General features: G+C 36.9%; 1 protein-coding gene across 1 annotated transcript; it reads right to left on the minus strand.

Annotated features, from left to right (window-relative positions):
• On the minus strand, window positions 1-25,392 carry LOC137385608 (glycine dehydrogenase (decarboxylating), mitochondrial-like). The gene is made up of 20 exons (XM_068072104.1): window positions 25,057-25,392; window positions 24,567-24,648; window positions 22,466-22,601; window positions 20,618-20,782; window positions 17,860-18,085; window positions 15,377-15,573; window positions 14,710-14,912; window positions 13,086-13,225; window positions 12,897-12,977; window positions 12,444-12,547; window positions 11,903-12,029; window positions 11,506-11,648; window positions 9,374-9,449; window positions 9,075-9,280; window positions 6,363-6,545; window positions 5,828-6,072; window positions 4,917-5,012; window positions 2,987-3,094; window positions 964-1,109; window positions 1-489 (listed from the first exon to the last, which is right to left on the minus strand). The coding sequence occupies exons 1-20, from the start codon at window positions 25,303-25,305 to the stop codon at window positions 319-321; spliced, it is 3,084 nt and encodes a 1,027-aa protein (XP_067928205.1). The 5' UTR covers window positions 25,306-25,392; the 3' UTR covers window positions 1-318.
• Between the last annotated feature and the right edge of the window lie 964 nt (window positions 25,393-26,356).

Consider the following 26,356-nt stretch of genomic DNA (forward strand, 5'->3'; position numbering starts at 1 on the left):
CAGGCACTGATCACATTTCAAAGGCTAAATCTGCATGCTCTTTGGATAATTATATTAAATATCTCATCACTTGCTAATTGCCAAGACTGGTCTCTTCAAGCAGAGGCCTATCTAGAATTAATGCAATATATTCATGTATATTGTACTTATAAATATGTATAGTTGAGAAATCAAACTTCTTAGAAAATATGAATAATAACCAACAAGGTTCATTGTAGTAATGAAACGTTCAATTCACTTGAGATTCCAAGGAAGGAGACAATAAGAAATATTAACACGAAACAGGAGCATTAAGGCAGCTCGCTGTACGTTAATCAGTTATTCATATTTGGTGATATATTCTGTAAAGTGAAGCGGAGTGGGAGGCTTGACTGAAGTACCTGGTATATGATCTATGGTGGTAAGCTTACAAACCAAGTTTGTATCACCATAAACATCATTAATTCGGCCAACAGTAGGCCAGAACTTGTTGTCCGGTCGCACGAATCGCTGCAAAATGTGTCAACAGATATGTCAAAACAGATCTATTAATCCTCAAAACTTGGACTACATGAAGTATATGTAAGTGAAAGCTTGTAAAAAAATTAAATGGAATAACCTAAAAATATTGCTAGCAATCGCGGTCACCTGTCAGGCACTACTTACGCCCTGTCAGGTACTACTCTCTGTCAGGTACTACTCCCTGTCAGGCACCGCTCCCTGTCAGGCACTACTCCTCGTCAGGTACTACTCTCCATCAGGTACTACTCCCCGTCAGGTACTACTCCCTGTCAGGCACTACCACCTACCTATTGGGCACTGTTACCGGCCAAGTACTATTACCTATCAGTTCATGTCCCCAACAGATGCCAGCTATCAATTGGTTTATAGAAAATACAGGTTGCAAATATATATTACCATATCTGACAGACATTTGTAACTGACAGGCACTCTTAACCGACAAATATTAACAATTTGACCTACAGCTGGAAAGGCTGCTTGCTCTCTTGAGTAAGGATGGTTCCACATCGAGTCTGTCACAACTGCCATGGTGTGAGGTGCATTCTTTATCGTGTTGTCATCTTTCTCCTGCTTTCCTTCTATTATATCTTGGATCTCCTGGCGAATCGCTGTAATGTTTTAACATAAAAACACGCTTTGATAAAGTTTATAGTTTCATCATCACGGATTACACTTACATGTAAATGTGACAACTGCTCTTACCACATCCCATTAAGGTTTGAATTGTGACTAGCCATACTTGGCAAGCTCACTTTAGATGCGTGTATTTCAACATAACTTAATATTTCAACATAACTTATATGTTTAGACTCACTGCTTGTTTACATATGTACCACAGTGTCTGACTAGATAGTACCCATGAGTCAGTGAAACATTTCTAAAAAACCTCAGCGAAACCCATGCAACATTTTTCTGATTAAACTTTTTGTAGAGTAGATAATATATCGTAAAACCTGTACTTGAACTCCACCTTTATTTGAATGCCACCTCTATTTGACCGCCACCTCTATTTGACCGCCACCTCTATTTGACCGCCACTATTATAGGAGAAGTGTTGAAAAATAAAGCGTCACCCTTTATTTGAACGCCACCTCAATTTGCCTGCCACTTTGTTAGTCTTTGATCTTTATGAACCCATAATAGCAAGTAATTAGTAGAAAATGTTCACAAAATCATACTAATAATGACTCGGTTACATCAATAACAATTAATTATTTTGTTGTTCCTGTTCGGATTGAAATTCATTTTCCAACTACAAATATTTTCGTTTTTTTTGTTAAAACTTTGAAAGCATAGAAATAATTCATAACTGTATCAGGCTAATAGTAGTTTCCTGCTTAACACGGTCGTGATACTTCAACATATGTAAAAAACGGTTTACATCTACGATGGAATCTGTACTAGTAGTTTTAGACTAATACATGTAGTTGTGCTTAGCGCGCATGCAGCTAACAGTTTTTCATTATTTCTGGGAAAAGCAATTCGTAAAAATTTTGTTCTGCTAAAAAAAATTGTTTGGACGCTAATATCGACTAGTTTAGCAGTGCAAAAGAATAGTTGTCAGAAGAAATAGCTGAAGGTATTGAACAGCTAGGAGATGAAATGGTTTCAAATGAAAGCAACAATCAGAATGCAACCTGTCGAGCAAATAATGCAAATATTTTTGTTTGAAAGATGTTAATTTTTGTTTCTGCGTGTATTATAAATATGGCTTGTTTATGTTACTTGTTCTTGAATAAATATTTGTAGCATTTGGTAGATTATTCTGATATAACTTATAGATTTGCAGATTTACAGCATATTATTTAATAGTATCATTGCGATGATCTAAAATTGTCTTGCGATGGATTGACGCCGATAACTCCTCTTCTATTGCATATAAAAAGCCAATTTTGGCTGCAAACTAGTAAACATATCAATAAACGCAATGAACTTTTATGCCATATTGTTAAATATAGTTATGAAATAAAAATATGCCTTCAAATTTAGAATGAAATAAAAAATTGAAAGCTCTAACAAATTCCAACACAGAGCACAGACTATATTATTATTGAAGGTTAATTGCAAACAATAGATATCAACTGGTAGAGATATTTCTCAGGTTCTCAGTGCATATTTATTTAAAAATCTATGACAAGTTTCATTTAAGTTAGAGGATTTTTTGCATACAAAAGGGTTTATGTCACTGTGCCCGAAGCAATGTGTAAAATATGGATGAGGTTTGCTTCGCCGCCCGTAAATGAGTTAAATTTATCTTACAAAATTTCTATTGAGCTATTTGAAAACTGCTATGACAGCCTCTATTGGAACGTCTCACTATAGAGGAGGGCTTGAAAAAAATACACTACTGCATTAAAATAAAGGTTTTACGGTAAGTCTGTAAAAGCTAGTTAGCACTGCTCGTCTAAAAAATCCTTCTAAACAAGACATTCGCTCAAATAAGACCATCAGTCATAATAAATAGATTGATGTATGGTTGGTTTACCAATCAGTGCATCGCAGAATCTGTCCATTTCAGCTCTACTCTCCGATTCTGTGGGTTCAATCATGAGCGTGTTGCTGACCGGCCAGGAGACGGTTGGAGAGTGAAACCCTGCATAAAATGGGATGCGGTTTAAAACAATCACATCTTCCTGTATAGAATTCTAGGATGGTATTGTTTGTTGTGCCTTCAATATTGCCTAACTCGGGGTCTGAGGTGAGACAACTTATTTTGGTGCATTTCTAATTCAGCTTTACATAGAGCAACGGCAGGATGAGACTGTTACACTCTGTCATCATTTTTTAAACCATAGAAAAGTTATCTCCTTCAAAAGAAAGACTTGGCTAAATTGTTGTGTAACTCTAGCACACAAAAAAACATAAAATGCAACTAATTATGTTATTAAGACTAAAAAAGCTAATACAGTCATACTTCAACTTACGAGCTTAATGCGTTCCGAGACTGAGCTCGTATGTTAATTTGTTCGCATGTTGGTGCAATTTATTTATATATAGAACAATTAAATATATATTGATTGGTTTCCATACTCTAAAAATGCAAATAAAACACTCAAAACAAGATATTGTAACAGAAAGAACATGTTGGTTATTGTCCTAACTTACCACATGCTTTCAAAAAGCAACAAATAAAAAATAATGCAAGGAAATGTGATTAATTAAAATGTAAAATTAAATACACACAATAGCAGCTAACGCTAGCATTTGCCAGGGAGGGAGATATAAGTTATCCTTCATTACGACAGTTTACTTTGATAAATCTGGATTTTATCAATGTCTTAACAGACAAACTTAGAAGCAAACCTAAAAGCAAACTTTCATTTTCAACTTTACGTAATTAAAATTTCTTCGGCATTCATAGTTTGAAGTTTCTCGCTGGTTAGCTAATTTTTCCTTTGTTTCGCTTTCATGACCAGCCAGCCGTTTGAAGATAAACCTATCTAAAGACGTTTGCCTTTGTCGCCCTTTCAACATGTTGCGATCAGGACGAACACAGGTGTCGTCACAAAGGGTTAATGCACGAGTCGTGCAGCACGACCACTAGCCAACTTGTCCGAATGTCTATTTTTATAGTATTGATAGATAGGACCCGGCCTTTTCACGTAGCATCGTTTCAGTACGCTGTCACCGGCCAATTGTTTATCTTTTAACCAATGTCTGAGCAGTCTCTCCATAAGCGGTCGTGAAGATCGCTGTGCCGTTTATAAACTATAGTTAGTCCTTTTGCGAACTAAATGCCCTGAATATTATCCTTCTGTTTGATAATTGTGGATGTATTTCTGTCAAATTGCTGAGCTAGCTCAATCACGCATATGTATTTCGCATATTTTTTCAATAATTTCCCGTTTAATATCAACTGTTATCATTCGCTTTTTCTTTGCATTATTTTTTATTTTACTGGCAAACTTTCGGTCAACGCACAGTACTTTTAATTCTGCTAGAAGTTAATAATAAGCTTTAATTTTAACACTGAAAATCGCGCACAAGAAAAAACACGATACAAAAGTATAACCTGAGCAGTTGAAAAATACAGAGTGATGCTGTTCTCATAAAACACCCCCGGCATACTTGGCAAGTGACTCACGTGCTCGTATCTCAAACATGGCTCGTATGTTAGTGCTAACACTTGCTTAAAAGCTGGCTCGTATCTCAAGTTTCTCGTATGTTGGAGCACTCGTAAGTTGAAGTATTACTGTATGTGAGAAAGTTAAAAAGTGATTTTAGCTATTCTACCTTTTTAAAATTTTTTTTAGGCATTGTTGACTTAAAAATATCAGACAAGAAGCATGGATTTCCAATAAATTTTGTCTATTCCTTGCTGACTTGTACTAAATTGGTTCACATCATCATCATTTGACTGTTTATCAATATTTCTTCAACAAAGGAGCAGTTAGAAGCCACTAAAGTTCTCATACCAAAGTCTTGGAGTCTCTTAGCCGCGTCTATAGAGTCCACGCCACATTTTTCCTTGTACTCAGCAAAGTCAATGATAAACTCATGAGCATTGTATCCTGTAAATATCAAATAGAGATAAGTCTCATGAGCATTGTATCCTGTAAATATCAAATAGAGGTAAGTCTCGTGAGCATTGTATTCTGTAAATATCAAATAGAGGTAAGTCTCGTGAGCATTGTATCCTGTAAATATCAAATAGAGGTAAGTCTATAAAAACTGCACAGCTGTGCTCAGGCCTGTTACAATTATGCAAATTTAATGTGACACAAAATCATATATAGTTAGCTACAATACTAACTACATTACAGCTGACACTGAGTATGTCATGAATATCAGCGTAAGGTCAGTAGAACTTGCAGAGCTATTAAAATTAAAAATGAGCACATAGTCGCTGCTAAGACAATGCCATTGTCTGACAATCCCATTGTCTTACACTGAACTAAACTCTCAAACTGCAATGTGGATGCGAACCGCTGGAAGGGTGCCAACAAAATACATGTAGGCTCTACCTAAGTATGAGCAAATACCAAGGTGGTGTAGATAAACACTCCAATGGTAAGCGTGGATACTACAAAAATGAATGCAGATATACTACAAATGTAAATGTATATCCTAGCAGTCTGTAGATGATGTAAATTTTAAAAAGGTATACTTTAACATAGCATCAGAAATGCTGCAAAGATTGTATACATGCATAACGATTCGTGTGATACAAACAAAAGATTTACCGATGTCTTTCCCGCCTGACATTTGACATTGCGTCAACAAAAGCCCCATTAACTATGGCAGTGAAGTACTCACAAGCACCACCATGATTGTATAGATTCGCTAAGTCAGTTGAAGATAATATACTTAGGTGTCGATGACCTACCATTTTCATTTGTAAACATAATCTTATAGTAAGGGTTGAGTTTCCTAGCCATGTAGTTGGCGTTGAGGATAGCCACCTCACTGCAATGCCTGATCTCTCGTCCAGACATCTTCAGGTATGTGTATGATATGGGCAGGATGCTGCTCGAGCCAAACGGGGCTGCACTGACTGTGCCAAAGCTCTCCGTTGGCCCTGGTATATCCACCACAGGATGAGTGGGCAGAAACGGTGCCAAGTGTGACTTCCTAAAGAGAGACCGATACACAGAACTGAACCGATGTACATAAGTTGCCTGAACGCTTTATTAGCATGCTAGAATATCCAACAAGCAAAAGTGTACAATGGCACATATCTTTGACGTACTCCAAGCGTCGACAGACCATCCACAATATCAACTATAAGACATACCTAAATGTGCATTAGCTGACAATTGTATGCTTATATTTCAGAGTTTTTTAGACAAACAACACAAATATCGAAGAATAGGAGATTCAAATCCGAAAGAATTTAAGCAAAAAGCAAATTTAAAACTCACACAACTATGGGACCCATGCCAGGCCCTCCACCTCCGTGTGGAATACAGAAGGTTTTGTGCAGATTGAGATGAGATACATCTGAACCATAATCTCCTGGCCTGCAAATGCCAACTTGGGCATTCATGTTGGCTCCGTCTAGGTAGACTTGCCCTCCTGCAGCGTGCACCACCTCACATAGTCTCCTGAACAAAAGCACTACAGTGCACTGATAGTGATGAGATTAGAAACATGCTGTTGCTAAAAAAGTTGCTGAAACAACCATTTTTAGACATACATCTAGTAATTGACACAATTATTATTTATTGCTTGGTTGAAACAAAATCACAGCGAGCCTGTCATAACATGATGAGAAGCTTAACGAACCATAACATTTGTGTTTGCTATGGAACTGCAGTGCAACCAACAATTTTATTTAGTAGATCTCGTAAAGATGGCTCTGATTTGTCTAATGGTTAGTTGACCTAAGGAAAAATATGTAATGGAAACTAGAATGAAAGTGAAGCTCTAGTTCCATTTAGTCACACGTCACCACAATTTCTCTCGTTATTTTGTTCAACTCACTAATTCAGACAGTGATAACAAGCAATATTCTGCTCGAGACTGAAAACCCTTACTTTCTTGGCAAACAATTGAATGTTAGCAAACATCTATAATTATGGAGATTCATCCAATAAAGTAATAAAAGCTATAACTATTCAATCATATTAATCCTCTCCTCTAACGATCTTTCAAAACCTAACATTGCTTGATCGCTGCAAAAGCTTACCAGATCTATAATTTTAGCCCAAAAACTTTTGTTGAAGGTGTCATTCTAAAAATCGTTAGAGATTTGCCCTTCTGTGAACTAGGCATATGCTAGGCTAGGTATACAACATTTATCTTTTCTGTATTGATCTACAACCTTGTGGCTACCGACGCTTAACTTTATCCACACAGCTACCTGCTGACTTATATATTGCCTTTGCAAAAAAGCTTTGTAGCTTGTAACTTGCCTAAGCGAAGAAAAGTTATGTTTCCTGTCAGCCTCAAACATACCTGCTGTTGCGCTAACTAAAAATGAGAGAGCTAAGAAAATAGTTTGATGAGCTCCGCAACCTTAATAAACAATGTCGGTGTTGTGAGATTAGTGTAGTGTGGAGGAATTACTTTGAAGATCATTGTTCCAGCTACCTCTCTATACCTACAGCTTGTTGTCACAATCAGTCCATGACAATGTATATAAACTTTGTCGAAAGATTTGACCAAAGCAGAAATCAATTTTATGCTGAATGATGTGACACTCGCAAGAGTAGAAAACTCACCTGATCATTACTAGAAGACAAAGCGTATAACTGTATAACATATAACCAATGATATACAGCCCCCCATGGATAGCCGACGGCTCTCATATAGGCGGGGTTTAATGATGGAGCTCTGTTGGGATGAACCCGAACATGGCACCCGAACAAACAAATATGCTGAATAAATCCCCTTGTAAATTTACAAATATTATGAACTATAGTGGTTATTTTACTGATCTGTTGAATTCACTTTTTTGTCAAATAAATATAGTATCCCAATATTGTCACCATTATGATCAGTCAGTTGCCATTCGCAAGCATTCGTGATATTAATAGTCACAATCGTAAAATAGCTCAAATTCGGTTTTGTATTTAGATTTTGAGTATGAAAACTACACTGCACAGCTTTGCCTGCTGTCCCATCTTATTGGCAAGGTAAAACAATGTGAGAACGATGAAAGACTTTGTCATTTTATATTAGGGGTGGCAAAATATTAATCAAAAACTAGGAAAAAAAGCCGTTGTTCGGGTAAATTATATTCAGCTTTAAGCATATACTACAACCTTTACAAATTTTAAAATTACTAAAAGTAGGTAATTTGAAATGTCTTATTTTGTATGGATGCATTATTTTGGTTAGGTATCACCCTTACATTGTAGAAATTCAAGGTTTGCTATTGTGAACCACGGGGTCTACTGACTGAATGAGCTAATGAAACGATAACAGCGAGTCGTGTTTTTCAAAACCTAACAAGGCAAAGCGATCGCCCCGCGAGAGTTGTGTTGGCTCCAAAACCCAGGCTATCATAATCCTAACAGAGCTCCATCATTAAACCCCGCCCATATGACAGCCGTCGGCTATCCTTGGGGGGCTGTATATCATTGATATAACTGAGCAAAAACCAAAAAAGGTGACCTCGCAATCCTAGTACATGTACTTAGAATAGACATAGCATCTTAATGTTGCAGGACAATATATATGTGAGTCTATGGTACATGCGTGGATCATAAGTTTGTCTATGTTTCAGTTTGACTAAATCATCTTAATACAAATATTTAAGATAAAAAGATCGTGTTGCCATTCATAGAATTCTAAATTGTAGGGCTTGTAGCCCATCCACTAGTACTATTTCATCAATACTGCCCCAGGTTACTATCTCATTAGTAAGTTTTTTGTGGACATTTAGGTTGTCTTTAAGAAATTTTTTTATAAAAAGTGCTTGATTGTCAGCAATCATGAGCAAAGATGAATTCGTTTGATGCGTATTTTTAAATAAAAGTATCTCAGTTTATAGTAACTCTTCTGCTGTTACAACAACCTTAGGATGAGGAAGTATGATATTAGAATGAACATAAGAAAACTGGAATGGTTGTTTCGAAGAGATTTAACAAATTAGTTACAGCTAATATTACCAAGATTATCGATGTTACCTGATTTCCTTGTCAAACAGTCCGTTAGTTGAAGGATATGTGACCATGATGGCAGCCAGCTGGTCACCCAGCTTATCAACAAGTTTCTCAAACATGATCATATCAATGCCTCCGTTTTTACTGATTTTCACAGGCGAGATTTTCATGTTTGCCATTTGAGCACTAGCAAAATTGGTTCCGTGAGCAGACTCTGGTATGAGGCAGACCTGCAAATTAGCACATCTACATGAACTACATATGTCTGGCAGCGGGACCTTACATCTAGCCAAACAACAGTGACTAAACAATAATATACTTACATTGCGATGACCTTGCCCTATAGATGCAAGATAATGCATGATACACCTCAGCCCTGCGTATTCACCTTGAGCCCCACTGCAAAAATATAGCAAATATTTAACGTTGACTCAGGTGCAGCCAACTCTGAGATCTAAAGGTTCCACACGGAAGATATTCCTACAAATTTGCAAATTGATGTGAGAAATCTCAACTGTAGAAATCAAACTTCAGTGTATCAGTCTCTTTGCAAGGTCAGAAAAGAATGTGTATGCGTGTGTGGATGTGTTACAATGTATAGACAGAGACTGGTACACACTGTGTCGCAGTATCTCACACTATATTGATGATCGTCTGTGATAACATTATTTACACTAAAAAACCCATTTATGTTTATATCAATGAATAGTCCGCGACAAAATGTTCTCATTGCACAATGTGGTCCCTGAAATACTAGTCCTACGGCAACTATTCTGAAGGGAAATATAGGCCATACAATCTGGGGCAGCCAATCACCATCGCCGAAGTGGTGCCCATTGCAGAGACTGTTGTGGGTGCAATGCGAAATATCGGGAATGTTTGACAGCTCTACTGTTTGCCGACATACTGTATCCGTATCTCCTTCTGTGATGCAAATGTTAACACAACGCGTTCACGTTGGTCTGAGAGGACAACCCCAACATACTGTGATACGGTCTGTATCAGTCTTAATGAGCAATAACATTGTGTAGGATGTTCAGCCATGAACTCTTCAGATTCGTTGCCTAACGTGATCTTACTAGGCATCGACAGCGCTGTGCACAAATTCGACCTCCATTTGCAGGGATCGATATTCCATTTTTAGACATGAGCATCATAGTTAATATCTTTATATGCCTATATATTTATATGGTGCATATAGCAAACAGGTGGATGAGTCTTCAAGAATTCTTGAATCGGAGCTAAAAATGCTAATTGATAAATTATCCTACCGAAACAGACAGATTTCTAGTGCACTTAAATATTGCTAATTGTTTATATTCCAAACAAGATTTTTGTGTGACAAAATGTTTTGGAGTTTCAACTAATATTATGTACCACACTGAGCGCTGTTTCTCTGTTAACGGATAATAAAGTCTCAAAAAGTCCAATAGCCAGAATAAGTCCCGAATCAAATATAGGGCAAGTCATACCATTGTACCCAGCAGAGTCTGAATGACTAAATTCTATTGTCTATTGAGACCTGACTAATACAGTGAACCCTCCTACTGCGTGGCTTCAACTATCATGGCTGCGCTGTACCTCTGACTTCACTGTACTTCTGACTTCACTGTACCTCTGACTATGAAGGCTTCCATTGAGACGCCTAAATCTAAAGCGATATGCTGTCAGCCGCGTCACTAAGGCGTGAATGGAAGCGGGGAGTCTGTTAACATGAAAGCTCTCTACCGGCAAACTGGTGGATGTTGATAATAAAAGTGGAATCACTTCCAACAATAGCTTGAGATCACTTTTCAACTATGGAATAGAATTTGACTATCCCTTCTCCTTTGTTTACAGATAATCGCCAATAGGCGCTTTCCATAATTTGGCCATTCTGACGCTGATTGGCTCAAAATATTTAACACTGACATCTTTGATTCTTTACCAGTCAGTTCTCATTAGATCACTTATGGACCTCAGTATTATATAGGTATACAATGCACTATACAAGTATGCAACATTAACAAGGACACGTACAAGTACTCGCATGTATAGTCGTTAAAAACTTTAGAAAGCAGTTCAAGCGTTCTGAAGTGTTCAAATTATGGCTCTTACTTCAAAACAATTTACTTTCTACTTCAAAGAAATTTTCATTTCGCAGGAGGATCTAAAACATAACCCATGGGAAGTAGGAGAGAGTACTGTTCTGTGTTTAGTATAATGCTGCACGCCAAGCACTTACTTCTTCCTCAATTTTGGCATAACTGCAGCAGAGAGTTATTTTGACAGCCACCGCTGGTTGTAATGTTATAACAATTCTACAAGATTTGAATTTTTTATTCATAGCAGTAGATACATTAGTTACGACCTCTGCTCTGATGAGGTTGAGACATCTATGGAGAGCAGCAAAGCATCATATAGAGTAGATCTAGTAACTAGTATCTCATAAGTGAATATTAAGTGGGTTAGAAACCTGTTGGGCTGCAATGAGCAGTTGTCATATCCTGTCAGATCACAGAGTTGCTGCTCAAACTCCTCAAACATCTTCATGTAGCCTTTCACTTGCTCACGCGGTACAAACGGGTGAATATTGTTGAACTCGGCAAAGGTCACGGGCTAAATGTGTTAACAAAGTTTATTTTTAAAATTCAGAAAATAAAATGCGTTGTTTTAAGCAAGCAATGTAACATAACATGTCACGTCAATGGATAAGGTGCTTTCATCTAGTGCTGACAGAATGGTGATAATTGCAAATCTATAACTGCTTATCAATATCTCAGTTTTTCAATGAACTCTGATTAAAAGCAACAGGACTACATTATAAATAATCAGAAACACTTCTGCATCTATGCCAGCTCTGTTTAACTCACCAGCAGCGTAGTCGTGCCGTTGAGTTTCATGGTACAGGAGCCGAGAGGAATCATAGAGTGACATAGAGACAGGTCTCTGTTCTCAAGCTGTTTCATTAGCCTCACCATATCGGTCTCTGAATGGTACCTACAGATAAGGAGTTAGATGTTGTGTTACTCCCATGTTCTTACATCATACATCAGTTGAAATTGCATTTCATAAAAGCTCTATAACACATATTTAGATACATTTAATAAGTCTTAAAAAATCCCACTTTTTGACAAATTACTCAAGGGATACTGACACACACTGAATATAATGGTCAGGGATCAAAGGGTTAACATAAGTTCCGCATGGCATATTCTTAGCAAAAATTTAAAAAATCGGCATAATATGATCCACCAAACGACAAGCCAACTGATTGAGACTTGAATTCAAATCTCAAGTACGGAGACTGCAAGTAGTACTGAGTACAGCAGAGATAAGGTTGGTTTGTGGTGAGTTGTTATTAATGACAATAGCTCCAAGAAGGCAGCCATTAAAAGGTTAAACCAGACTCACGAATGAAATATCTTGTGCTCTAAAAATCTAGTGATCCTCTCAAACTCAGTGTTGATTATGCTGTTATCCCACAGCTTTCTACCTTTCTCTGTAACCACCTCTGCCTGTAAAAGCAGCCGTGGCAGAAAACTGAAGGAATCACCTTCAGAATTACAGTCAAAAATCTATTTACAAGAACCCGGTCTGTATGTTGGATTTATTGTATGTTGGATTGAATAATCCTATAAGAATACACAGTAACTCATTCAATTTGTTCTACAGGCCGAAAACTTAAGGACAACTCCTGAATAAATACTGCAGCTAACTACATAAAGCGATAAAACAAATGTATTATGAAGAGATGTAGAGTAAGACGCCAAATATGTTTATAAATTAATAATAAATAAAAATGTATCTCTTGTTACTTAAACAGACTTCAAGCATTTGCCTAAAATCAATCAAAAATGGACTTACTGCAGTCTGTGTGCTTCCGAATACATATAGCAAATCATCCAAGTCACCTTCTGTAACCGTTTCATCTAAAGACACCCCAATCTACAACACATCATAGTCAGAGCCCCAACTAATTCTCCTACAACCCAAAGCTACATTCAAGGTAGACATCTATTTAACCAAGTGAAGCAGTTCTACCGCTTAAAATACCTTTCCATCGGGCAAGTACCTCAGGTTGATCTTCTTGCCCTCTGCTCTACTCTTCACCTCCTCTACAGGAAGGGCCGGGGTGATGAGAAGTGTGTCAAAGAAGTAGCTGTTATGTTGCTCATTTCCAGCTTTTGTCAAGCCTACAAATAAACATTTAAATTTAGCATTTACCTAGTAACATGACATAGCGAACACTGTAATCTGATAGACATCATTTTTAGAATTCGTATATCAGCTAGTGGCATGAGCAAGTATATTTATTTGAATATATCTGCTAGCATTAACCAGCTGAATTATTTGGTTGATTCATGCTGACAAATGTCTCATAGATCAGAGAGTTTATGTTGTTGCTTAGCCACAATTATGTACTGCGATGCACTTGTAATATCTGTACACCAGTGTGAACAAACCACAGCATAATACACTAATACAAGCGTTTTTTGTGTTTTGCAAATAATCTCTGTTGCTTTAAAAAGTTTATAGGTGATATAATATAAGAAAACCAAAATGTTGGTAATTTATATAAAATCATTACACAATACTCATGGGATTAGCCAAATCCAAAGAGGCCATAATTGTCCCAATTATAATACGGGTTAAAATTCAACCTTATTTTTCATATTAGTAGTTGCACAAGAATTGAAGATAACACAAGTTTGTGAAAAGGAAACTGATCATGAACTGTACACAGTCATCCTACGGAAGCCTGCAGGGCTTACAAAGATTTTAGCAGAAATGCACTCTCAGTACTTGTAGTGCTCCGGCTGTATACGTAGATATTAATATGGGCTCCCAAATTTTACTGTTTCTTTTAGAAACTGTAAAACTTCAGGATGTCTTGAAAAGCTTCATGACATCCTTACAAACTTGATGGCATTTTCATCCGATGATAATAGCTTTTATCTGAGACACTGAGTACAAGGTGATTTCATCAAACTCAACTGCAAGGATTCATAAATTATGATTACTCATTGTTCGAAAAGTGAGATGCCTCTCAGTCTATAATCTGAGACTGCTCTCTGCCTGCAATATCTGATGGTGCTCAGTCTAAATAGCTGCCTAAACTTCGTAACCATCAACGATATTGCGAATATGGTAGCGTAGGGATTTACATAGCAGGCAGTTTGATACATAAATTGTCAATAAAACCGTCCGAATTCTGAGACTAGTAATTGAAAATGCTGATCAGTATCGGTGAACCGACAGTAAAAAAACTTAGAAAAATTTGTTGAGTCAGTTTGACTGTAAAGGGTTGGCAGTAATGCTGACTGCTGATGGAATGAACGGTCATTAGGGCAGATAAAATATCCGAGTGTCATTGATGTTTCACTATAATTTGTAATTTCGAGACTGTAGTAGTAGTACTAGTAGTAAAGAAAACTTGAATGATTAATAGACACAGGGAAAATGAACTAACAAGTGATACTGTCAAGAGTAAAATCCATGCAGTCATAAAACTGCACTATGCATAAAATGATGTCTTATTCTATTCTACACTTATGAACAGTGATTTATCAAGTGACTTCTAGACCGCAGCTAAACTAGTTCAAGTGAACTCTATGTTTAAATTCAGTTGATACTGAGTAACTGGAAGAAGACAGGAGGACACGGCCCGTTAGCTCACCATGGTGAAGGATGAGACTAGCATTGTGAACGATAGAAGCAGTGTTCTTGAGCCCCTTGGGTCCGTGCCAGACAGCGAACAAGGCAGACATATTGGCTAGCAGTGCCTGCGCTGTACATATATTGCTCGTAGCTTTGTCTCTGCGTATGTGCTGCTCCCTCGTCTGCAGTGCCAGCCTGTACGCTGGATTACCTTGAGCATCTCTAACAAATACATGAACCACTAGTATAGCTTCTCATCTACCGAGCGGTGAGGGAAACAAAATAGCAAGACTTGAATCTGCACAGAGGATGTAGGAGAGTTTCAGCCAAAAAAATTAATCTTTTCTGTGCCCAAAAGTAAACTGCAATGAGTTGAATTGCAACTTACATGATAACAACTATATAAAGTCTTGCTAACTAGAAAACTATTGGTAGATACCTTACTCAAAGTAACGCTAAACTTTTGTACTTTTGTAAACATGCTAGCCTGATTGGCTCAACTGGACCAACAAATAAAGTGATATCTGTCCCTAGACCCAACATAGAACAGCTGCCGTGTATCCTTTCTAGGTGGCCTCAAATACTTGCGTAAACAGTGAGATTATTGTGCCTGACCTGAAAACTTTAGTGAAATTTCCTTCAATTCTAAATGGAAACGTAGGTGACATGGCAACTGAGTGACTTACTTGGTGAGACCAACTACTCGACCGGGGAGAGATCGGGCATAAGTTTTTCGAGTAGAAAAGAAGCCTGCGTGTGGTCCGCCGTATCCAAGAGGAATGCCAAACCTCTGAGCGGATCCAACGACAATGTCACAACCAAGTTCTCCTGGTGGAGTGACCAAAGTGAGAGCAAGTAAGTCACTGGCACACGCCACCATTGTCTGCAACATGCCAGCCATTTACAGCTTCAAGATATTGCTAGCTAGAAGCAATTTAAAGGAGATGAACTTGTAAACTGAGTTTAAATGTATTATAAATCTATAAATTATCTTTATAAAACAAGTGGATGTGAAGTACATTGTTGAATTGTGTTCCACCTTTCCAAAATTAAATTTATAAATAGACTGCATATGAACGCCTGTCATGTTAAATGCATTTGAAAAATAATTCTAAATTTATCTTTATCATAATATATTGTTTACCCGACAGGGTAAACAATCAATCCCGCGAATTATTAAATTCAGTGAATAATTAGTTCTATTTTTAATCACAAGAGAGAATAACTACTGCATCAAATTGAAAACTAGTCGCTGGCCTAGTTTTTAATGTAAATACTAAACGTAATTGAGTTCCAAAACATTTTTAAAATCATTGCCTGAGCTTTGAGCTAACACCATTGCCAATGCATCACATTTATTTACAAAATTATTCGAGGTTGTCACAAGATACGCAGAATGGCGTCATCGCGAAAATAGCCGCTAGGCAGAAGTACTACACGTAGCCGAGTTCCAAAACTTCTTTAAAATCATCGCCAGGCCTCGAGCTTTATTGCCATTGCGTCAAACTTTACAAAATTATTCAAGGTTTTTACAAGTTATTCGGCATGGCTTCAGCATCGCAAAAAGCTCTCCTAGTCTTTTTACATTAGAATCAACTCCATCAATCTCTAATACCGAAGTTCAGGACGATCATGATTCTGATCTGGACATTATGGTATGTATTTGATTTGCAGTGCAGATACATTTTTCCATAATCAACTGCATTAGTTAATTCTTTTGTTTAAAAACTGATCGCTTTCATCAAATACTTCAGCTATTGTTTTTGTACTTCCTCAACACTCGTTAATATTTTTTCTTTTTTGTGTTTACTGCATATTGAGAATGAAACAACCTACTCCGATTACGAAAACTAGAGACAAGTAGTAATATTCATCGAGGCAGGAATATTGGCAGAGAAGCAACCAGTCAACCTAGACCCCCCCTTCGTCGACAACTCCTTGATATCGCTGCAGCAAACATGATTAAATTATATATTTTATTTCATGTATAGATATATTATAATTTATTACAAACTTGAGTGTACAAATAAAATATTTCAAATACAAATAAAATTTTACAAACGATGAATGGAGTAAATATAAACAGTTTAGTCCATATGGCGGTTGTCTATCAATAAATTAAACTAGTACTCTCGATATGTGAATACTAGCGTGTAATGGTGCTTTCTGACTAGTTATTTTGGTAATAGCAGCTCTGTCACTGTCTTGGGTAGGTGTTGAAGGCGATTCTCTCGCATCAGAACTGTCCTCGTGGCTTACTATTGCAAAGTTCTGCCGGTTGGCCAATGATTTGTGCTCGTAAAGGCGTTTTTGTTCCTTTTTTAAAAACAGATATATTCTTCTCGTAAGTAGCTGCGGTCACTTCAACCTCAATTTCCAGACCTCCCTGAATGATTGGTGATCTTCTAAGAATGACATCTACCACCCTTGCAATCATTGTTCTTCGGTGTGTGATGAAAAATCTCTCTTCACACTAAAACAAATAATGAAGCGATAGGGATGGAAAAAATAAGTATTGCGTTTTACCGAAGAACCAAAGTAAAATTCAACTAATTTAGTAAATGTAAAAAACTCATTACTTACCACAAATTGTTGGCTTATCAAAGGCCTCCAAAGCGATGAATATTCGTAAAAACCTCTGGACACAGCAAAAATTGTTTACCGTAGCTTAGCATGATCGCCTCGCAGTTGTAAGCTAAATATAAACCGGAACACGCGGTGTGCGCATGCGTAGGAATAACTCTATTACTAGCCGCAATAGAGTTAACTTTTCCTAGAGAGTGGCAGTTTTCAACCGCGAATAAATTCATCCGCGAATATGCATGAAAAGACAATTTTCATGAAATATAACTCCGCGAAGAAATTCATCCTGTAGGGTACAAATTCTTTTTGTTCCTTAGGTGAAACAATAGTATATATACATCAAATGACCCAATAGCGTTTTTTCACAAAACATGAAGCATTTTACCATATCTTACAAAAAAGATATATATATGACTTTGATTTACTTTGACACAGTAATCCCTAGCACATGAACTCTACCCGAACATATAGTATTATGATACAAACTACCTCAATTGTAACCTAGTAAGATAACAGTTAGACGAGAGGATAACTCTGAATGGACAAAGTAAAGAGCGGCAAGGAGATCTGGTAGAATAATAGTAACCTTGTGCTGATGCGCTTGGTGTACAATATTGCGCATGTTATAGAGAGTTCCATTGGTGTCTGGGTACTGTAAAAGGATTCCACTGATGTCTTCATTACTGAAGTCCGCTTCATCTCTATCGATGACTTGAGTAGTTATCCCAAGTCCCTTAGCTCTAGTCTCCACAACACTTATTGTCTGAGGGTGGCACTTCGAATCTATCAGAAACTTTGTCCTTTTGTTGAGCCTAAGGGTAGAATAACAAGCTATAAACTTCACAAATATCTTGCTACACGAGAGAAGTTTGGTTTACAAACTACTGGTGAGAGGTAAACTACAAATAGCGACTTGAAACCATAACTGGGTCTGCTTTTAATTGCCCTTCTATCAGAGGAAAGACCTACACCACATGGAAAAAAGTGAAATAGAGAATGATGATTGGTAAAAATCTCAGACTAAGATTCACATAAATCGCTAGAGCAAAAATTCTAAAAATAAAAGTATTTTCCGGAATTTACATAAGAAGGTAAAATATTAAACCATAACTGCCACGAACAGCTTTCATTGTTTGTTCATAGGTAAATCAGACAAGCTGATTCCGATTTTGTACACAAAATATAAAGATTGGTCCTCTAACATTCAAAGTCATTTTCGTTTTTGAAGGCTTTTTTACAGCGATTCAATATCGGTGTCGCAATCGACACAACAAGCCCCGCCTATCAATACGTGATGTAACCTAGCTTTTTAGGGAAGGAAGTTGGGGATGTTTAGTCCGATTTAGAATTATAGAGATGGGTGTCTTAAAACCCATTATTCTCTAAATTCAGCCTTCAATAATAATCTCAGTTTTTTCTGAAAGGTAGATAAGCTATTTAACATTGCTTGTAGCTCGTTACAGTATGTTTAATAGGCTGAAATATCTCTATAATTCTAGATCGGACTAAACATCCCCAACTTCCGTCCCTAAAAAGCTAGGTTACGTCACATATTTAGGGGTGGGGCTTGTTGTGTCGATTGCGACACCGATATTGAAACACTGTAAAAAAGCCTTCAAAAACAAAAATGACTTTGAAAGTTAGTGGACCAATCTTTATTTTGAGTACAAAATCGGAATCAGCTTGTCTGATTTACCTATGAACAAACAATGAAAGCTGTTCGTGGCAGCTATGGTTTAATGCTTTTACCGTTCGTTTCCAGTCCCATATGACTTTAACAAATATTTTATTTTGTGTTCTCCATAGAGTATATAAGTATGCATGTGCTAATGATCAAACCATGCTGCGTTTCATCATAATCTTCATGTAATGAGCTTGTTAGCAAGCACAAGTCAATGTTATTTAGCTGTATTAAAGCTCCTGTTTCGCCACGTTCAAGAAAAAAACAATCTGTTAACATTATGTCGCTAAGCAGAGTCTTTCACGTATAAGCACCAAATGTCAGGTCATTGAGGTATCAGCTTTCTTGTAGCTAGCTAAAATGTACCTTAGCTAGTTTACCAATGGCTTAAGAACAGCCACAATTTCAAGCAATCATTTGAAGAAGGGTATAAAATAATTGTACATTATAGTTTACAAAATAGTTCTCAAAGTTCCTAAATGCTTCAATTAATCCTAATATTCGCTAGCAGCATGTATGAGAAATTACTGTGGTACATTTAGTGAAGCACAAAATTAGACTTTGAACAACAAATGCCTCCCAAGCATTGCTGTAATATGATATATTAGCAAGTCTAAGAACTAACTGAAAGAGTGACATTAGAAATAAAACAAGAAGCAAGTTAAAGTAGTCCTTTATCTGCTTCGGCAATGATTTAGCTTCATTCAATGAGATACTGAGAAATATTCAGGTATCAATTCTTTTTACGCGTTGTCAAATGACTGATTGAAACCGAGTTGTTTGTCGAGTCATGGCTAAGTATTCATGTACATTTTAGCCAGTTATATGAAAACTAATGCTTCAAATGACCTGAAACTCAGTGATTTCACACAAAAGACGCTGTTTATCAATATAATGTTAACAGATTGTTTTATATGAACATGGGCTAACAAAACCTTCAAGCAGAGCTCCAAATAAACTCAGGAACAATGACGAGTTGAAGGAGCTGGAAAAGGACTGAAAGAGTTACTACTTGAAGCTTTCAAAAGAGTGCCAGACTTAGACCTGAGTTGTTTATGATGGCTCAAGATTCAGGCCATTCTTATAGTTTACAGTTTATCTGTTTGTATTACCCTAGGACACTTATGTATTCGCATCATCTAACTTTCGCGTTTTCGCGGAGTCACCCTCTCACGAAAATTTCATGAGCGAAACTAAACTATCGTAATGAACGAGCGAAAACGCGAAATTAAATAGCTCTGTTCATTGATATCTACAATAAAATCGTCACATAGAGAGACCTAGACGTCATTGATAGTCCAAGAAACAAATAGCAGCAAGCGATCAAATTGAATTATCGATCTTGCCCACACATTTCTACCTGCGGTTTACAAATACAAACTAGTCCCAAATTGAAAAATTTTTCTTACTAGCGAACTGGACTTGAGGAATCTAATCTGTTTGTTCCACTACATTTATTTTCACATCACTATATTTTTGCACTCGTCAGAGCCACGAAATTAAGTTGCAGCAAAATTTTACTCTGTGCGCTACTCACGAAACTAAATACTAGCAAAATAAAAGTGTCCTAGGGTAATAGCAAAGTGGACAGGATTATGATAACAGGAACAGCGGAATGTTACCATGAAGTAACTGGCACGAGCGGGAATACAAGTTTGATTACCTGTAGCACATTCCCATCGCCTCTGCGGCGCTGGTAGACTCATCCAAAAGTGATGCGTTGGCCAGCTCCAAGCCTGTCAAGTCTGAGACCATTGTCTGAAAGACCATGAGAGCGAAAAGTCGGCCCTGAGCTATCTCCGCCTGATACGGTGTGTACTGAGTTATCCTGCAATAGATTTACTTACTGCTACACCAAACATTCCTGATTTCCGTGTGAAACACTGATTAGACTATAGAACACATGATGCCTCAGTTAATCATATTACTTCCCTAAAATATGAGTGAACATCAAACACAACACAGTAGACACCAAACAAGATACAGTTGATGTCTTGTACTACAAGAGGCATTCATCTTAGTGTAAGGCTTGTTACACCAAAACATCTCTTTGATCATTTTAAAAACATGACATGTCAATGACAACAAAGAAAACCTGTGACATAAAATTATAATTAACTATTTACGTATTTAAGATAGGTATCAAGGCAAATTTGGGGCGTACTTAGAAACCGCCGCAGTACGATACAATACATTGTACCAATAAATGATCAAATGTTAGTTGCTTGAAAAAATACCCCCTCTCAATACTCATTAGTACAATTGTATTCCCAATATACACCAGTTAATATCATAATAACACGACAAAAAAAATGTTGTTACAAGGCAACTACAGTAGATGCTCCTACAACATAAATAATCCATTCCGGGAACATTTACATTATAGAGATGTTACCGTATACAAAAAAGTAAAATACATGGAAACTGCCTAATCCATTACAAGATCTTCCTAAACTCACCTTTTTGGCCCTTGAAAAAAGCTAAAGTTGACTTCTAAATTTAATAGCTGTACAGTAACTGAGGTATTATTGGTTTGTATCAACAACTCTTCTCTCTTTTTCTTATCGCTAACGCTTGGTTCACAGCCTACGCTTACGATTATTTTATGTTAAGAGCAGCACGCATCTTCAATGTCAATTTAAATTGAGTCTTTTTCACTTTTTCTCTCGACATCTAGGTCTATGCTGCAGAAAAAAAATGTCTATATATAAAACCAAGTAAAAGAAAAATATATTTTTACTATAATAAACGAGGTGGCTGTCTGTCTATCTGAAAACGGGGTTAGAGGTTAGGATAAAAATTCTCTCAAAAATGCGGCAAGAGATGAAATGATACTTTGAAGACTAACTATTATAGGGTGCTCGTTATTCCAATCGAAATGGAAAACTTTCCTTGACGCTTTACGTTATATAGAATTTCTTATATAAAACAAAGCAAAAACTTAACATTACATAAACTATTTACCTTCAATTGAATTTACGTAAAAAGAATTTTACATCATGGGAGCATCTACTGTAAGTTGAAGTTAATTTAAAGAATCCTTAAGAGTAAATGTCAAACCTACAATTTACCTAACGTTTTAATGAATGGCTCTAACGGATAACAGATACACGGACAACTATTAATCCAGATGACAGTAATTAAATGTGTGGTTTTGTCTTTCAATTATAACTTGTGTAGAAACATATCTAGATAACAACAAAATAGAGACACCAGTGTGGAACTGTCAGCACATGCTAATAGCCAGTTTCTTTGAAAGACAGTCTTGAGATTAAACTCTGATTTTACTGCACAATATGTCAAATACTTACATTGCAGTCATGTGTTCAAATATTCAGATAAGGTTAGATTAAAATTATATGCAGATAATTCATTTCATTCGAGTTAGATTAGTCAATTCAATGGTTATATCCGAATAACTGCCATCTAAGCAGTACCTTGTGTTTCTATCAGTTATATTTGTGTATTAATGATTCTGAAGTATAGTAAAATGGATAAGGATAATAGATACCATCCAGGATTCTCAAGGACATTTCTTTGGATGACGGGAGGCACATTACAGTTATAGTAGCCCATGCCTATGTAAGACCTCCAAACCTCATTGAGTGAGGCTAATTCCTTCATGTGTTTATACATCTCAGCTTCATCTGCAGCAGACAACATCACATACCTATGACTGTAGGACTGTCTAAGCCAGTTCAGAGAAAAGAGTATTTATTATAATATATTTTTAAACCTTGCGCACGAGCACCATTCGATAAGATTCGAGTGACGTTATGTTGAAGATTTTATAGTTCTTCGAGTGGGGTGGGTTGATCTATGAATCACTGCTGCACTCTATGTACAGAATCACCTTAAGCTACAGTTCCACACTAAACACTAGTGTTACATGCTACGATTTTTTGTCGTATTTTTCATTTTCGTAGCATGTATATGGTTTAAAGCTTTGAATCTTTAATTCTTGGAAGCGATTCAAAACTCCGTGTAGAGTTTCATCAAGCTTGTATGAATGGAATAAGCAAGTGTTATCACATGGAAAATATACTTATACTTCCAATACCAGTTATGGTCTGTAAAATAGACTGGGAACTATAACAAGTCTTTGGCTTCAAAGCCTGCATGCTACTGGTAGATAGCAATGCTTAAATCATTCGTCGACCAACATTCGAGTATGAAAATTTATTGGGTAGGTCAATGCTCCACGGCACAACCAAATCTTCAACGCAACATCGCCTAATGAATATTTTGTGAGTATTATTGTGAGCTATTTATTAAAGATATTTCAGTCATGTCAGGTAAGGAGTGCTGAATAAAAAAGATGGAAAGTTTGTACTATGTTCTCCATATCATGGTATACATCATGGTTTATATACTGCATGAAAATGAAAGTTTAACCCAAGCCCATGATTTCACCAGAGAAGGCATGTCACCTTCCAACCAACACTAATGATTTATGGATATAGAGATGGCGCTAGCGTAGAGTAATACAGCGATTAGTAAAAAGGTGCTACTCTTTGGTGAGTCGTACATCATAGTTTTTTAAACTTGAACCAACTAGTTACTCGTGAGATTAGCTGACTATAAAGAAGCTGACATTTGTACCTGTAACAACAACTAATATAAAACAAAAGAGAGGAGATGATGGTAGAATAGAGATAGCATGAATCTGGAAAATGGAAACTTTAAAAGGTCTGATAGTTGGGATTAAAAAAAGATGTATCTAATTCTAGTTTTATTTAACTTGTTTTAAAGTCGGTAACAAGTCATAACACATTTATTAATCCTTGTCACTAACCACAGTGCCCGAGTCATCCTTGGTTGCATATGCTGACTCTGCACTCACCCACTGTATGTGCACGTTGTACAGTTATTCAAAAAAGTAAAAAACCATTACTATTGATGTTGAGTATTAATTCATTATATCTGGCATTTCTATCAGACCGCATGTTATAGGACGCCAGAGTTTTTCCTATTCGAATGCTGTGTGATCTTTGTTTGAGGAGTCGGTGCAAACATCTTCTGTAGCACAATATGTTACAATATAATCCTTTGAGATGCAAATAATAAGCATTCTTGTGTTTAGGTTACTAATAAACGTGCATAGGAAGAAACAGGTGAATTTAAAAACTATACCCACAGAGTTGATTTTATAAAATTGTAGCTTAGCTTAATGACCGTTTACGATATCAAAAGTTTCAATGCTATGAACCCTCATCGGTAAATCAACCACCAAGAGATTTCAACTAGCTAATATACTGTGTAAACCTTGATTGACAAGTTTCAGAGTACTCATGATTTATGTAGGATTGCTGGTCACTAACCCTTACTGCACCGAAATATGAACAATGCCACTTGGCACAGACCCAAAATAACAGGTCGCTTGTACTTGGAGTCAACCTTATGCAAGGTTTGTTATGTATGCCTAGTCGCTCAGCTGATGTAACAAGTTAGTTCTACTAACCTTAGCCTTGGCCCAACTCCCCAACTCCTGGCCCTAGTCTGATATTCGCATGTACAAAATAAAACGTTGCTTGTGCTTAGAGGTACGCTTATGCAAGGTTTGTTATGCATGTCTAGTCGCTCAGCTGATGTAATGCACTAGTTCTACTAACCTAGGCCTTGGCCCAACTCCCCAACTCCTGGCTCTAGTCTGATATTCGCAGGGACCGCTGCGGATATCAGTGACTCCATATCCTAAAAGAATTATACCAATATGCCAGCCGACAGCAGCCATAACACAAAATTAATGACTAATAATGATGAAGCACTAGGTCATCAGGACAGAATAGTAATAGGCTACAACTTTTATTGCTGTCATCTCTAGTTTACCAACAGTCAAATGGTAGTTTTGCTAGGGGTGTTTAAAAACTGTGAGTGATAGTTAAAGGAATGGCAGCACATCAAATGCATTTTGCAGAATATCCTTAAGAGTGTCTAGGAACGCACAGGCTTTAATCAGGCCAAGGAGCAAGGTCTCAACTTAGTACAAATGTCGAACATTATGGTGTTATTTATGGTTAAATAGATCATGTTTAAACATAAAAGCACAGCAGAGCGCTTTCACATTAAAACAATAATTTCAAGGCATCATGTAAACCTTACTGCAGCAGCGACAGCACGTAACATCTCTCGCAAGTCTTGAGTGCTTGGTCCGATATGTCTTCGTAGGTATGAGTTGTGAGTTTTGAGCAGTCTGTCAATATTGATTGGTCCAGGACCATGTTCTATCGGTTCCCTCTTACGTAGTTTCTGACATACTCTTGTTGTGGATATGCCTCTAACCAGCTTGTTAGTCTTTTGAGACAGATCATGCCTCCAGCTAATGTTGCATATAATCCGACTTTTGAGCATAGTGATAGACAGAGAAATCACTGATCCTACTAGTCGACTAGTAAGCCCATGCACTACAGCATCGAGTTGATTTGCTTGTTGTCTTGTTATTCCTCCAAGCCTAGTGGCATATAATTAATTTTACAACAAGCCTCAACGATGAACATAACGCTAGCAAGCAATCGTATGACTGGTCAATGCATAAAAGCAACATGTATTCAATTGGCTAATAGCATTTGCCATCTGCGACCCCTCCTTCCAAACCAGCCGGGCTACGCCTACAGAAGGAAATCTGTAAACAGAAATGTAGTATGAAGCTCTCCAAAAACAAGCTCTCCAAATTATAACAACATGGTTGAATTATACAATTATAAAACTAAAAATGCATAAAATTATTTAACGAGCAAAATTTAGAGAATCTTGATATTTAATTTATCATAAGCTTATATGATTATGTAATGACACAGCATAAGTTTATTTTTGCTAATATTCATGCAAAATATTAATCGCAGAGAAATAATATAGCTACGACAGTGTAAACTAGCTTGACTTTCATAAACCGCTGTGGTAGAAATGCGAACATAACCGTTGCGCTTCGCGTTAAATACTGTCAACGTAAACCATACACGGACTGCTACATCCTTTGTGATGCTTACTTTAACATTAATCAATACCCTAAAGCCAGAAGTATTTAATCACGCGTCACCCTGACTGAATATATTATTTTTAGGGCTCAAAAACTTGGCATCTTTATAATTACAAATGCATTTACGAAGAGCTATGGTATGTATAACTTCTATTGGCTTTAGTAATAGTCAATAAATGATGTCATTCATTACAAGCCAAAATAACAACATCGAGAAAACAGAAATCAGGAATTATTGAGTGAGTTGAACAGACGCGTTTTAAAGGTTGATAATGGTCTGCATAGATATATGAACACTTTATATACACATATAATATATATACATAATGTATAAGTAATGGTAAGTGTGCGTGAATTAATATGTGTCCTCTGTCTGTGTGTCTTCATAATCCTAATGTCATAAAGACTCCCAAACAGCAGCAAAGA

This window comes from Watersipora subatra, chromosome 1, assembly GCF_963576615.1.
Source record: "Watersipora subatra chromosome 1, tzWatSuba1.1, whole genome shotgun sequence".
In the NCBI taxonomy this organism is placed as follows: Eukaryota; Metazoa; Bryozoa; class Gymnolaemata; order Cheilostomatida; family Watersiporidae; genus Watersipora; species Watersipora subatra.

Excerpts from the sequence above, each read along its gene's own strand:
- LOC137385608 (XM_068072104.1), bottom strand. The coding sequence starts at position 25,305 with ATGCTCAAAAGTCGGATTATATGCAACATTAGCTGGAGGCATGATCTG. Across the intron at positions 20,783-22,465 it reads GTCCTTGAGAATCCTGGATG|GATAACTCAGTACACACCGT; the intron begins GTATCTATTATC and ends AATCTATTGCAG. Across the intron at positions 9,281-9,373 it reads TAGGGCAAGGTCATCGCAAT|GTCTGCCTCATACCAGAGTC; the intron begins GTAAGTATATTA and ends GCTAATTTGCAG.